General features: G+C 46.4%; 1 protein-coding gene across 1 annotated transcript in view; it reads left to right on the top strand.

The window, feature by feature from the left end:
- Positions 1–12702, top strand: part of LOC127029625 (uncharacterized) — a 28904-nt gene extending 16202 nt beyond the window's left edge. The window contains exons 12-19 of the mRNA XM_050915346.1: positions 2547–2613; positions 3790–3884; positions 5511–5639; positions 7130–7244; positions 8050–8187; positions 8885–9057; positions 9424–9578; positions 12507–12702. Coding sequence (XP_050771303.1) covers positions 2547–2613; positions 3790–3884; positions 5511–5639; positions 7130–7244; positions 8050–8187; positions 8885–9057; positions 9424–9578; positions 12507–12702 — 1068 coding nt within the window. The remainder of the gene's footprint in view (positions 1–2546; positions 2614–3789; positions 3885–5510; positions 5640–7129; positions 7245–8049; positions 8188–8884; positions 9058–9423; positions 9579–12506) is intronic.
- The last annotated feature ends 211 nt before the right edge of the window (positions 12703–12913 follow it).

The raw sequence follows: 12913 nt of genomic DNA, 5'->3' as shown, positions 1-12913 counted from the left end.
TTGTAATTCCCACATGGCTTTCAAGGCTATCCAGAAGCAAAGTGCTTTATAAGTAACTATATCTGACCTGCAGAGAAGGATGCATGGTCTGGCTCAGAGAAAGGTGCTGGAAGAAACATTATGGTTATAACTCTCTGAGGATACCCAGAAGTTGAGCAGAGTCTTATTTTACATTAGGAATTTAAACTTATTAGGACATGGAAGAGAGTCCCAGAGACTCTCTCAATTATCTGAAACATTGCCAGAAAGCATCAGCCCAGTCTTATTTTGAATCACCTCAGCAAGCCCATTTTCGTCTAAGTTCTTTCACCTCAGCCAGCCCCACCTGAACACAACATAGAAGAGATACCTGAGTACCGCTCAGACTTGGAGTTACCGGCTGAGCTGGCAAGGTGCGATGAGAGTCAGCCATTTCTTTTTCTTTAAAAGCAGGCTGCTAGTTTCTCTCTCGCTGCACCCACCTGCAGAGATCTCTCTTAAAGAGAGATTTAACATCTTCATTTCTTTTAGGCCCTGTGGGGTTGTACAACAGCAGAGGTCACCCACAGCTGGATCCCTGAGTGGGAGGCTGGTACATCTGCTGTTAGGGCAAGGCTTGGCTTAAAAAACCTGAAACTCTGCCTTTGGGATATGCAGGGGACTAAAAGGGAAGATCAGCATGCCAGACAATGAAAGGAGCTCATGAGTATTTCAACATTCCTGCAGGCATCAGTTTTGAAAAACAGATAGTGGAACTGCATAAAATAGAGTTTGTGCTCATTACTGATGGCAGTTAGTACCCTCTTTTAATATTGAAACAGGGCCCAGTGTTCAAAGCCATCTTGTTTGACTTGCTTAAACAAGCATCCTTGCTTTTTACTTTGGAGTGGTTTGGTTTTTTTTTTTTCCTTAGCTGCCTCTATTATGGATAGTGAGCTTCAGAGTTAAAATAGCCAAGCTCAGTGCTTTTGAAATCTGCAACACTCAACAGGAGACAGTTGCAGATGGAAATATCCTCATTCCTGGCAGTACCAATGGCAATTCCCAGGGAGCATGAGCAAATGTAACGGAGGGGCATTTGCGTTAATGAGGAGTGATAAGTAGTGGAAAGATGGACAGAGGCCATAGGTTGCTTATATACAGGCAGTTCTGCTCAGGTGGTCTGAGCAGTTCAGGGCTTGGAGAACTGCCAGACAGAAAAGCAAAGGCGTCAAGAATTAACACCAAGTCTTACAGACTACAGAACTGGGAGAGTCAGGGCAAACAAAAGCAGCCTGGAGGTCAGAAGAGAGTAATAAAAGAGCATATTTAGATGGGAGAGCAGCCTCTTACAGTCGTAGGGCTGGATGCAGAAGAAAGCATTGTGTGCAAAGCACAGATGTACAGCTTCACATAGGGGAAAAAGAAGGGTCCTTGGGGAGCTTCAGTATGACTTTTGAGAACACCCAAGAACAGTGACGGGTTGGAGGCAGAATATTTCTTACTGTGAGATGGCAATACATTTACTTGTTTAGGATAGATAGTGGTGTTTACAAGCAAGAAAAATGTGTATGTGCAGGGGTATTCTGGTACACCTGGGCTAACATGGGGCAGACAGAGTCTGGGCCAGGAGCTGCTGTGTACGGGCATGCACACGCTTCGGCACTTGCCACCCAAATGCTCTTGAAAGCTCCGAATTACCCAGAACTGTGAAGATCATTGTGACTGCCAGTGGCAAGCTGTCTTCAGAAATGGAAAGTATGTTTCAGGATTTTATGAAACAAGAGCTTTAAAACCATTTGATAGTCAGATGAAGCCCAAATTGATCTGAGCACTTACTGATGTAATTCTTCTGGCAGAAGAATTAGAAGGAGGAGGAGATGAGCGAGGGATTGCCCGTGTTCTGACAGTTTGGCTGTTTGTGACAGATTGACAGATGGACAGAGGAGTGGAAGGCAGAGGCAAGAGAAAGGAGAAGCTGATAACCACACAGATGGAGAAGAAAGGTATTTTTGATGAGGGAGGTGTTTGGGAAGAGAAGGGTGAGTGAAAAAGTATTCAGACACTGAAACAGATCCTTCCATGAGTAAAGTACAGAGGCAGGTAACAAGGTAACAAATCTCATTTTACCTTCAAAGAGGAAAAAAAATAAATAACCCCCCAAACTGCCTAAGGGGGGGGCTAAGTGGCCTGGAAGGCAGCTGCAGAGCCCATCAGGTCTGGGTCAGCAGCTCTGGAGTCCCAGTGCTGTTGTGAGCAGGTAAGTTCAGAGCGCTGCTCGTATCGACTGAAACACTCGTTAGCGTTGTTCTAAGAGGTTCTTAGCAAATAAGACCAAAATAGAAATTCATGGGGAGATCAAGTGGATCTCCCCTCCTAGGAAGGAGGCCTTTGTCATCAAGGTTGAAGTCTGTAGATGGCTGCAGAAGTTTGTATTGCCCTCAATCTGGTACCTAGATGCCTTCTGCTCCCTCTAATTGCTGACCTATGTTTCAGCAACATCAGCTTCACTTCACATGTTAATGGAGACATAGCATCTATGCCAAGCAGCCCTCCCAGTTTTGCCAATTAACAATTTATTCTTCCAGGGTGGTGGGCAAACAAACGCTGGAAGAGTGAGACGAACCTTTGGCGGCGTTGGAAGAAACTTGGCAGGTGCCTAGTGCTTGGGTTTGCCTGTGGGTTCATGCCAGCTGTGATTTGTCTTTTGGTATTCCTTCAACAGCAGGAGCTCTTGAATGCCGTGAAGATCTGGGACACATTAGGCAATATACCAGTGGGCAGATTGCCTGGAAAAGGCAGGGGCCATTCCAAGAAATAAGAGGGGAGGCAGTTGGGGTCAGGAAAAGAAAGGTCCACAAATACAAAGTTAACTAGTATATAGCACACTGACCACAAATCAAAGTTAAATAAGCATCAGTGATCTCCAATGACTGCTGAACAGCCTGGCCCTCAGTGTTGAATTAATGACAGGTTATAGTTGCAATAGAAGTATGTCTTGAGCAAGAATTTGAAAGGAATAGGCTTATTCAAAGATGATCATCCATGCACCATGGACAAGAGGAACTGGGGCGCAGGAATTACTGTAGAAGAGAAAGGGCTACAGTCCTTGGCAACAGGAAAGGATCACACTGTACCTGGTGCTCCACCACAAGCAGCAGCAGACTAGTGTTCGGGTATTGAAATTAACAGGGGCAGATTACAAAACAATTTTAGGATTATTCTGGCTTTTTGACCTTTCCCAGATCTTCCTAACACAAATCTACTATCACTTCAGATCACAAATGGAGAAGCTTGAGGGGAAAAAAAAAAAAAGCCACCCATGCCACCCACTGAGGTATAATTTGTGGTAACTTGAAGGGAGAGGACAAACAGTTTCCTGTGAATCCATTCAGATTCAGTGGTTTTAGTAAGATAGCACGGTGGGAACAGCAGTGTGGGAAGGCCAGCAGCAGGAAAGGCCGTGCACAGAAGCAATGTGGGAAAGCCCATGTGCCTGTGATGGTAAAGGAGATGATGCCAGGGAAGTGCAGAAGTTTTTTCCCCCTTCTTCTCTTTTCCTCCACTCCCAGATGTTCCCAAAAATCCAGAGAATTCAGAGTGCCGGTGCAGCAGGCAGACGTAGATCACCCCACTCAACCCCAGCCAGTCATTTGCAGCAGTTGTGGCTGAGTTTTGTCTTGAACGTCCTTCTAGACAGGGATTGATGGGCATTAAGTTTTCCAGGAGAGGGCTTTCCTACAGACAGTCATCCTGCACAGGCTGTCACTGTGTTCACAAGTACTCTGATGGATTTATTAATATCATCTTCTGTTTCCATTTGCTTTTTAGACTGCTTAAGCCGTCTTGGACAGACTCCTCTCTTTTTATCAGCTGTGGGGAAGGATGAACATTCAGAGTCCATCCTGCACTACTGTCACCACATGGTACGTTGCACAGTAGTGGCACCTCAGGAGCATGGAATGGTGATGTTACATAGAGGGAAAATTCTTCTCAGCCCTGGCAGACATAAAAGCGACCTTCCATCAGGCTAAGAGTAGGAATAATTCAATGCTCCTTTAGTTACAGACAATTGGAAGGCAAGGAGCCACCCCCCAAAACACAGGCTAGATGTATGTACTGTTTGGAGTCTGAACCATGGGGTCTGACTTCAGCTCCAGGGAGTGGTGCTTGAAGGAGAAAGAGAGGTAAATCAGGAGGAACCATGAAAAATTCTAGTAAGGCCTAAGCACAGCCAGAAATATGTAAACCCTGACCCTGAGGACAGACAAAGCAATGCCAAAATCAGCCTGGTTTGGGTAAAGCATAAGACAGAGAAAACCTGGAACTGGGAGCCCAGGCTGGACACCTCCCAAGTTCAGAGGAGTAGGGTCCTCCACGTAGCTGCATACACCCCTAACTGTGCACCAGAGGAATACCTGACTGAAGCAGCAGCTTGTCCACAGAGGTCAGGGAGCCAGGAGCAGCAGGAGCTCACTGGGTGCAGCAAGGCAGAGCATCACTACCCCAGCAGGGAGCAGAGAAAGCCAGTAAGGCAACGCTAACCTAGGGCATCAGGCACCTCTATGGTGAAGAGGCAGGGCTGAAGACAAGCCAGGGGTATAGATGGAGCCCGCAGGTGAGGCAGGTCAGGGCCATTAAAGCCTATTAGTGTCCTCAGGGCCCTAGTATCCAAATAGAGCACATGGGCCCTTAGTTCTGTCTACCTGAGCAGTTGCTTAGTAAATGAAGCAATAAGAATATGAACTCTTTTTTGGTTTATAAAGGGTTCATAGCGGCAGGTCTATAATCTCTTCTCTACCCAGCACAGCACAGTTTGTGCCGTCAAGTGAGCAGTCTCCCAAGGGAAGATGAACTTGCCGGCCAGCCGCCAAGCAATCCTTGCCTGTAACAAAACACATTACCACCAATGTTAGAGAGGACCCTTTCCTTAAATCCTCCAGCTTCCCTGTGCACTACTGCGGTGGATGCATTTCTCCATCCACATGTATATTGCAAGAAATGCCCTGAGTTCTGTAAGCAGATCATTCACAAGACCCACACAGGAAGGACACCTCATAGCTATGTCTGCGACACTGCTGTAAAAATGGCTCCAAGTTTGCCCTCAAAATCAGGCTGTGCAGTCAGGGAGGTGGCTAACATAACTGCTAGCTGGAGCGTGCCACCAAGACATGACAGGATGTCGACAGGCCATCAAAGTGTCACACAAGCTATGGGAACGGATGACTGGAGCAGGCAGGGCTGCAGACCATTCTTCTGTTACAACAGAGACACAACCTATGGAACTGCACAGCAGAGACCTGTCACTGTCATTTACTAAATGATTTCTTTAACCTGTGGCATTTGTTGCGTTGCAAACATTGAGAAGTAGCCATCTGCCAGCACTGTCTAGACTGAGATACCTCTGAAATGTTGCTTATCTCAAGGGAGAAGGGAGGTTGAAGGGATAACAGCAAGCTAGGCTACCGATCAGGTGGGCACAGAGAAAGAATGAGCTGAGTGTGGCAGGGAAGAGAAACATGCTCGATATATAACTGTCCTCCCTGTTTTAGGACATGAGCGCCGTCCTTCAGCTGGAGGGGAAGAGCACAGCCACTTACTGTGCTGTGGTCACTAGTGCTGGGGAGCTCAGCGTTGGCTTGGGAGACATGGACATCCATCACCAGATAACAGAGCAATATGTATGCATACCATCTGATTTGTAAGCTTTTTCTTATGAGAAGGAGCGTGGACGTGTGACAAAAAGCAACTGGCGAAGCTGTACCAGGAAGGAGTGGGTGTGCAGAGGGAACATGGGAAATCCTAAAGTTAACCCCAGACATTGGCCACTGAGATAGCAGCATGGCAAGCTACCAGAGCCCTCTGTTGCTGCTGACCCAGATGGAGCTTCTATCTGTTTCTGCTCCATACAGTAGCACCACTACTATCATCCATGACATGTAGGCCAGAATCCTCTTTATTAACTAGTCCCAGATAACCTATAATTTTTGGCACCTTAAAGCCAGCAATAAATCCAGTCCACCTGCAGAAATGGTATTTCTCCCTTTAGGGAAAAACAAAAAAAGTAGACAGAACATTGATTAAAGCAAGTCTTCCTGTTCCATCCCCTCCGCGCCATCCCTGTTGTTCCTACATGCTGAGTTGTATCAACAGGCACTGCTGCTCAGCACATCCAAACCTTCAAAACGTCAGGGCTAATGGAAGCAGTGATTAAGGACTGATTCAGTGAAAGCCCCATCACTGCACCCTCCTTCCCTACTCGTTCTTTTGTCGACAGAACAAAAGCCTGTGCTTCATGACTGACAGCAACATGGAAGTTAAGTGCAATTTACTTACCAGTGGGATCCCTGTGAGGTGGAGACTTCCTAGGGGAAAAGATGGTCATTGCTCCCACTTCCATCCCCACCCTGCCTCTCCCAAGCCTTGGCACAGAAAACCATTACCTGACAGATTAATTCTCCTGAGCTTTACAAAACAGTTGTGGCCAGTGGAAACTCTGAACCAATCTTCTGCTGCGAAGTGCATTCTGGCAGCCCTTCTTTCCACCAGGATTAGCAGACACATGGGAGGGATGCTGCACAAGTGCCTATAGCACTGGCTTGGCCTTCAGGCAGTGGTCGTGCAGCCTCAGAGAGCCAAAGGAGGGAACGGCAGCTCCCCACTCTACTGCTCCACTGTCCCCCATCCTTACACAATTCAGTAGGACCCAGGAGTAAAACACTCTGATGAACAACCTGTCTTAGGAGGCATTGTGCACAGAGGACATCTAAATGACACGCGCAGCAAGCAAAGATGTAGTCAAGCCAGGCATAGCACAGGGAATCCTACAGTGGCATTAAATAGCAGCATTCCCTTTCCCTGTAGGTCTCTGACTGACCCACGGGTACCAAAGTGGTCTAGTGAGGACCAGCAACTATCTTTCTCTGCTGGAGGGGCCCTGCCAGTTGAGTCCAGCTCTTGATGGCAAGGAGCAGGGGAAGGAGAAGAAGGAGAGGAGATGAGGCAAATGGGAAAATCCCTTTTCCTTAGGGAATCACTCTTTTAGGTTCGTGCCTGCACCTAAGGGCTGTGATACGAGTGAAAATCCTACATCTCAAGTCTGACTAGCAATCATTTTTTCTCTCTGCAATGACTCAAGCTGTCTCTACTCTGTGTCCTGGATTTTCACTAGGTGTCCCAGTTCAAGGAGAACCTGTGCCAGGCCCCGCTAGTTTGCATTGATGGCAATGTGCCTCTTTCCACTATTCAGTACGTCTGCCAACTAGCTAGAGAGCATCAGCTAGCAGGTAAGGAGAACTCACCCAGCCCTGGCCCTGTAGCTCCTAACAGTGCGTGTGCCAAGACACTCCGCACACCCTGGGTGCTCTCCACTGCTGCTTGCTGGAGATACCCAGTTATTGTCTGACATGCTGTGTTATTCAGCACTCCTTTCTGTACTCTGCTACTCTGTTTCAAATAGATGAAACATTTCTGCTTTCCCTGAGTTTTTCTCATTCTGCTGCTAAATCACATTTCCCATAGTGTAGATGCTATAGCCCTTGGGCACTGCCAGAAAGCCAGGGAAAGCTGCTCTCTTTGCCTGTAATCTCAAGGCAAGCACAAATGTGTGTGCTCCTGCCGGTTTGAGCAGCAATATAGTTTGCTTCTCAAAGTGCTAAAGCATCTTTTGAGAGGATTTCTCTCCCACTTCCCATAAAATACATACATAAAATATATGCTGGGGACCCTTCACGAGGCTTCCTAAACCTTTGGAGTTATGCCTTCATTTTTAAAAGCAAATCCTGAAGAAGGAGACAATGTTCTTAAAACCTGGCAGAGGCTCCAAAACCAGCTAAGAGGAGTAACACAACTGAAGTCTGATTATATCACTCCAGAGCCAGAAGCAACTGTCTCATTGCTGAGCACTGGAAAGAAAACCTTGGGAGACCTTGTCCCAAGCATGGGGGAAATAGTATTTAAGTTTCTAATAGATCACACGTATAACACCAGTTGTGCAGATCACGCTAAGCCTTCTACACTGCATCCTGCTCTGATGTAGAGATGAACCACTAATTGATTAATTAACTAACGAATTGCAATGTTGTTTTGAAGTGTGCTATGAGCCAACAGATGAGAACAAGGCGTCTAAGCCATTCTTCTCAGACAGCTGGAAAGCGCTCACATACATTTCCCCCAACCTGCAAGAGCTAAGAGCAATAAATCGGACCCTCGGGAACCCTCTGCCAGCAGGTATTGAATACTCAGAAGGGTCAGTGACACTTTTAGATAACCTAGATCCTGGAGAAGAGCATTTTCTACTCCAGCCCCCATTTCAAGCAAATTGGGTTACAACACAGTGGGGATTCATAAGCACTCTTGGTTTCTTCCAGCTTACAGCCATCTCTGCATGGGTTGTACGGCCCAGGCCGGACTGATGATCTGTCAGAGAGCACAGTAGGCCTGGGATGGCTCCTTGTCCAAAACCAGAGATCCCATTTGCTTCTCTTCATCAGCTAAACAGGAACAATCTCTGGTTTGTAAACATGTCTCTGAAGCATGATGCTCTGAGGGCACCTGTCCTGACAGTACCACCCTTTGCAGAAATGAAATACCCCACCACATTCAGGTGGAAATCCAACAGCATTAAGACAAGGAAGTCATGCTTCAGGACAGTTTTTTGATCTCTACAGACACATGTTTAGTCCCATGAGGGGTGGTTTCCTCAGCATAGGATAGAGGTACGGTACGGAAGTCTAATGTTGGGGAATTCCATGTTTCCCATGATTTAAAGAAAAAAAATTATATCAACCACATTTCAGAAGTGCTCATAAATAGTAGTGCTCATAAATAGTAGTAGTGATGCTCACAAATATGCTGCCAGCCCATAAAAAGGCCAGTCGAGGACCTTTAAAGTTATATCACAGTTTTTCCTCCCCACTGTCTGAAGAGCTGCCGTCCAGGTTGGAGGATGTTGTCCAGACCACAATGGCCCTGGCCCGCCCTTTGCTGGCCCACCTGTGCTGTGTGGTGGTGACCCTCGGTGCTCATGGCATCCTCCTGTGTGGCAAGAGCCTAGGAGGGAGCATCTCGCTTTGTCCAGGAGCCCAGGTAAGGGCATGGAAAACAAACTCTGAGCTTTAAGTTGCTTTTTTCTGGGACCATATAGCACCATTGCTATTTCTGGTGGCATGGCAGCAGTCCTGGGAAACATGGATGGCATCACTGCTGGCAAGTGTACGTGTTTGGGGGGGTGGAATACACAGCTCTGAAAGAAAATCAAGTTGTCTGTCCATATACTGCTGACTTCTAGCAGCAGTGTTTATAGTCAGCTAGTTTTAAATGTGCTTATTGTGAATATTCATGAGTGCAAGCTTCATTTTCAGGAAGCTTCATTTAAATCACTGATCTCTTTCAAAGTGTGAAAAAAAGATTATTGCCTTTTTTTTTTCCCTTTTCCTTTTTTGGCATCCGTGCAGGTCTGGATGACATCAGCCACATGAGGCCTTATCAGCTTGGGCAGTTCCCACTAACTTCCCTTCTCTCCCCCCACAGACTGCTGCTGCCAGCCTCTGCGCCACCCACTACCCTGCCATCCCCATCAGCAGGGAGGAGATAGTCAACGTCTCAGGAGCCGGCGACAGGTATATTGCTCACTGCTTTGTCTTCTCCAGCTAAATGTGGAAGGGCCATCATCATATTTCTTTGAAATTCTACTGCAAAAGCAAACGACATTCTGCTGCTTGAGGAACAGACGCTAAGGACACAAGAACAGGACTGGTTACTGTGATTCCTTGCCAAGCTTGCTAAAAATGTCCCCCTAAGCATCTTGGAAGCCAGTCTTGCTGTTATTAGTTTTGCTTTTCTTTAAGATCCAAGCCTTTCAGGGCAATCTAGTAGTTCTGAATTAGTCTGGGCTGAGCTGCTAAAAGCAAAGTAAACCACCTTACATCAAAGCTGTCTTACTAACTAACTACTTTACTTCCGCACTTCTCCAATGGAAGTTGGACTGCCACTCAGTAGCTAAAATTGCCCTATAAAAGCATTTAATCAGGTTCTGCATTTGCCTCTGGCAATAGCTCATGTTTCAAAAGAATCTGCTGTGTAATTCGCCTAGCTGTTCACACAACACTGTACATAGGAGTAGGAAATGACAGATATTACTCCTAGCCCCACTGATCAATTCTCAGTCTGTCAGAGTAATATTTTATTATGCTCCTTGTTAACTTGTCGAACTATATGTAGTAGTCAGGTTTTTTTTCTTCTTGCTTCGTACACTACAATAATTGATTCTATCCTTTCATTGCCTTGGGCTAGACCAAAAGGCTGTATGTGACAGGTATTTCCTTTTATTTTTCTACTCTTACCTGCCAATAACTCAACATAGCAACACTTCTTTTTTCTTTTATGAGTGGGCAGAATGAAAAGTCTTTTTTTTTGAAACTTACAGCGTCCTCAATATTTGAGTTAGGATCAATCAATAACTTCTTGCCAAGCTAGTTAACCCACTTAACACCAGGACACACTCCTTGTGTCCCAAATCACCTCTGAGATGAGTTGACTGCAACTGCAAGCTGGTCTTCTCCAAAGAAGACCAAAGTGTTGTTCGGAGCAGTAAGCGTAACAGCAGAGGAATGGGGGCTGGGAGGAACCTCGCGGGGTCAGCCTGTCCTAAGAAAAGCTCAGCTTTGCTCACTGCTTCTAGCAGATGTGCCCAACCTCTGCCAGCTCCTCCAGGCACACAGCCTCCTCTCTGCATCATCTGCTCTGTACACAACTACCCCTTGCCACAGGACAATTTTTTCTAGAGGCTAATGTAAACATCTTCTTTAGGGTTTCCTTTCCCTTTTAAAAAGCTTAATTTAAGGGAAGAGCAAAGGTGAGAGAAAGTGTGCCACTGCCAAACACCTCCGCTGAGTTACACAGGAGTACTTTAAGTTTGTTTTTCCTTCTAAAACTAGCTGAAAGCTAGAGGCCCATTACTGCTCCCATTGCTGAAGTAATATTGGTCTGGAAATCCCATTCCCCAGCATCCCCAGGTCCATGTGGGAATTTTCATTGTTCATCCAGGGATGTCCTTCCTGGTAACCCCAGCTGCTCCACTGAGTTGCAGAAATCCCTGTTCTACAGACTAAGAGTGCCAAAACAGGCTGGAAATGCCGGGACACTACATTGACATACATCCCATCTCCACAGCATATAAACTGGTGAAGTTGCCCAAGCCCAGCCTGTTGGCACTTTCAAGGGCCTATGCAGCAGGGTATAACCCAGGGCTATAACACATTCACGGCTCAGTCCCCGTGAACCCTTTCACTTTTGAAGCACTGGTCAGGGGACACTGTGCACCCAGAAACAGTGATCCAGGGCACCTCATGCCTCGCTTCGACCCTGCGGCTCTCCTACAACTCCAGAGATGCTGCCCAAGGAGCCGTGCGTGTGTGCAGGGAGCAGCGGCCGTTTGCTCCTTGCGCCTGGCTGCCGTGACAACATAACACTGCATGCCTGCACACGGCATTGCTAGGGGATGCTCCCCCAAATATTTACTCTGAACTTCTGGAGCTGTTGAGAGATTGAATGGTTTATGGAAATCATAATCTTCTGTGCCTTTGTTATGGATAAAAAGATGATGAGGTAATTATTCAGAGCACAAAGAAAAAAGTGATCTTTTTCCCTTCTCCATAGATTTGCTCATTAATCCTCCCTGCCGTCACATTTTCCTGTCCTTGCTTCGTCCTCTCAAATGTCATTATCTTCTCCCATCTCTTTCACTTCTCCTTTGTCCTCTCCTAGCTTCCGAGCATCATTACTGTCTTTAGCTATGAATAAACAGTAGTTGTTCCCAGTCGATCACAAACACCACCCTGCACGTATCCATGCCTCAACAGAGCCTTCCCCTGCAAGCCAGGCAGATGGCAAAGCCATCCCCTTCTCCTGATGGCCTCCTTGGTGCCTTGTGAGGACCTATGGGTGACCACTGTTGTTCCAAGCCCTCACATCATTTTTACTGGGAAATCTCAAATGGAAAACAACAGCGAAAGTTTACAAAAATCTGAATCTACAATCTTATTTCAGCTTTGGATTCCGTTTTCCAGCTGGGTCTGTTGCCCCTCTCACATACATATGGAAACTTTACCTTTCTTCCCATCCACCCCTTTGGGGACAGGAGGGAACATAACAAGGCACCAACAAGGATCAGAGAAGTGACAAAATAATTAGAGAGCACGCTAAAAATAGATTCTTCCTTTCTTAGACTCCTTTCTTTTCTCCTGCCTCACCTGGAAAACTGGGGAGAATAGAAAATGTGGTGGAATGGGAAAGTACCTCAACTGCTCAACAGCTGCTGAGAAGCAAATAAAATGTGAATAAATAGCACTATTTGTTACTCCAAATTTAAAAAGAAATATAAAAAAGCAAAAACTTTTCATTATAACCTCACCCCTCCTGTGTGACATATTCTGCTTCTGTAAGTGTTAGTTTGGGTCCAAATGAATGCTCTTACAAACAAACGGCCATGTTCCCAAGATCAAAGCTGTTCCCCCAGTGTTCAAAACTGCCTTTCTTTCTCTCCACAGCTTAATGGCAGGAATCCTTGCAGGGATGCTTGCTAAACATGACACAGATACCTGTGTCCGGATGGGTCTGCTTGCTGCAAGCTTGTCTCTCCGTTCCTATGAGCCCATTTCCCCAGAAATCAGCCCTTACAGTGTCAGCCAGGAGCAAGTCAAGAGCAGGAGCTGGCCAGAGGTGAAGGTATGGAAGATGGACTAGAGGACCATGGCTTTCTCATCCATCACCTCCTTGCACTCCCAGCATTGCTATTTCCAGGAACTGGGCTGTGTTTTGAGCTTTGAGCTCAAAAGCTGGCTGCTGACCAGAGGACTTAGACTTTCGGTGCATGCTACCTTTCGGGAGGTGAAGTGTCAGTGGAGTGCATTTGGCGACGACTTGTATTGCACTGTTCACATTTACGTTTGTCTGC

Source organism: Gymnogyps californianus, chromosome 1 (genome assembly GCF_018139145.2).
Source record: "Gymnogyps californianus isolate 813 chromosome 1, ASM1813914v2, whole genome shotgun sequence".
In the NCBI taxonomy this organism is placed as follows: Eukaryota; Metazoa; Chordata; class Aves; order Accipitriformes; family Cathartidae; genus Gymnogyps; species Gymnogyps californianus.
This window is presented reverse-complemented; position numbering and strand designations above follow the sequence as displayed.